Below are 2090 nucleotides of genomic sequence, written 5' to 3'. Positions count from 1 at the left end.
TTCTTTGGCTTCATAATCTCCTTTCACTTGTCCAATTATTAGCTGAGAATCAGCTTGGTCGATAAGGTTCCTTGCTCCTAGAGCCTTTGCTAGACTCAGCCCTGTTAGCAATGCTTCATATTCTGCCTCGTTATTTGTTGTTGTGAACTATAACCTGACTGCATACCTCAGTATTTCTCCTTCTAGGGGTATAAGAACTACTCCTGCTCCTCCCACTTTCTTTGTGGCTGATCTGTCTGTTTGGACCATCCATATTTCCATGGGGGGTTCTTCTTCCTTGAAAGGGTAAGTGAATTATGCAATGAAGTTTGCCAGTACTTGGGCTTTGATTGCTGCTCGAGGCTGATATTCGATGTCAAACTGGCCTAATTCAATTGCCCATTAAATGAGTCGTCCTGCTGCCTCTATCTTATTCATCGTCTTTCTTATGGGCTGGTCTGTCATGATAATGATGGGGTGTGCTTGGAAATAAGGGCGAAGCTTTCTGGAGGTGACCAATAATGCGAAAGCTATCTTCTCCATCCTTGGGTAACTCGTTTCTACTCCTTGGAATGCCTGACTGGTATAATAATCTGGCATCTGAACGTTCCCTTCTTCTTTGATCAGTGTTGAACTTACTACAATATTGGATACTGCTAAGTAGAGGAATAGCTCTTCTCCCATCACTAAGAGGCTTAATAAAGGTGTTTTGTCAAGTACTCCTTTAACTTGGCAAGGGCTTCCTCACATTCGTCATTCCATTGAAAGGCTTTTTTCAATACCTTGAAGAATGGCATGCACTTGTCTATTGCCCTAGAGACGAATCTGTTTAGGGATGCAACTTTCCCTGTCAAGCTTTGTACCTCCTTCACTGTTTTTGTCGATTTGACCTCAATTATTGCTTTTACTTTGTCCGGATTTGCCTCTATTCCCCGTCGGGACACCAAAAATCCCAAAAATTTTCCTAAAGCAACAGCAAAAACACACTTTGCAGGGTTTAATTTCATATTGTACTTAAATAGTGTATTGAAGGTTTCTTTAAGATCATCCAAGTAGTTGGCTTCGTCCTTACTTTTTACCAGCATATCATCCACGTATACCTCCACATTCCTTCCAATCTGGTGAAAGAACATACAATTCACCAATCTTTGGTAGGTGGCTTTTGCGTTCTTCAGTCCAAAGGGCATAACCTTGTAGCAGTATAATCCTTAGCTAGTGACGAATGAGGTCTTCTCTTAATCATCTTTGTCCATAAGAATCTAATTGTATCTAGAGAATACATCCATGAAACTCAATAGCTTGTGTCTAGCAATAGAGTCTACCAGCTGGTCAATCCTTTGCAAAAGGAAGTTGTCTTTTGGGCAGGCCTTATTCAGGTCTATAAAATCGACGCACATTCTCCACTTGCCATTTCTCTTCTTTACCATAACCACATTTGCTAGCCAATCTGGATAGAATACCTCCCTGATGAAATCCACCTCTAGTTGCTTCTCTACTTCTTCAGTCACAGCTTTGTTGCATTCTGGTGCAAATATTCTCCGTTTTTGTTGCATAGGTTTGCACTCTAGGTTGACGTTGAGATGATGTTGTATGATCTTCCTACCAATCTCGGGCATATCCTCGTATTTCCAAGCGAAAACATCTTGGTTTGCCCTTAGGAAGGAGATCATTTTCTCTTTCTCTAAGGTTGGGAGTGCTGTTCTGATCTTCAATAACTTTGTCGAATCTCCTGGGACGATCTCAACTTTTTATGGTGTTTCTGATGGTTCGGGAATGGGTTCTGGTTCATTGATCACCCATGTGTAGTTCTCTCTCGATGCCAGGGCAGCTTGATAGCACTCTCTTGCCAGAACTTGGTCTCCTCTGATTTTTCCTACTCCATAGGCTATTGGAAACTTCACCTTCAAGTGATATGTTGACATCACTACTTTTAGTCTGTTAAGTGTAGGTCTTCCCAGGATGACGTTGTATGTTGAAGGGCAATCAACTATGAGGAAATCAATTTCCTTGGTGACTTGCGCTAGGTAAGTTCCTGCGATCACAATTAGAGTGACGATACCTCTAGGGACGAAATCCCTTGTGAGCTTACCAGAGGCGAGGTGAAAGGCCTG

General features: G+C 42.0%; 1 protein-coding gene across 1 annotated transcript; it reads right to left on the bottom strand.

Moving 5' to 3' along the window:
- Positions 1–674: 674 nt before the first annotated feature.
- Positions 675–1649, bottom strand: LOC115954681. Its single transcript, XM_031072604.1, has 2 exons — positions 1260–1649; positions 675–1097 (listed from the first exon to the last, which is right to left on the bottom strand). Exons 1-2 carry the CDS (start codon positions 1647–1649, stop codon positions 675–677), a joined length of 813 nt encoding a protein of 270 aa, XP_030928464.1.
- Between the last annotated feature and the right edge of the window lie 441 nt (positions 1650–2090).

The sequence above is a fragment of the Quercus lobata genome, chromosome 1, assembly GCF_001633185.2.
Source record: "Quercus lobata isolate SW786 chromosome 1, ValleyOak3.0 Primary Assembly, whole genome shotgun sequence".
NCBI lineage: Eukaryota > Viridiplantae > Streptophyta > Magnoliopsida > Fagales > Fagaceae > Quercus > Quercus lobata.
The sequence above is the reverse complement of the archived record's forward strand: the minus strand, read 5'-3'. Positions and strand labels throughout refer to the sequence as shown.

Bases quoted from the DNA above. Each gene is read 5' to 3' on its own strand.
- LOC115954681 (XM_031072604.1), bottom strand. From the start codon at position 1,649: ATGATCTCCTTCCTAAGGGCAAACCAAGATGTTTTCGCTTGGAAATAC. The intron at 1,098-1,259 runs GTATTCTCTAGA...TTCTTTCACCAG, and splicing joins AGCTATTGAGTTTCATGGAT to ATTGGAAGGAATGTGGAGGT.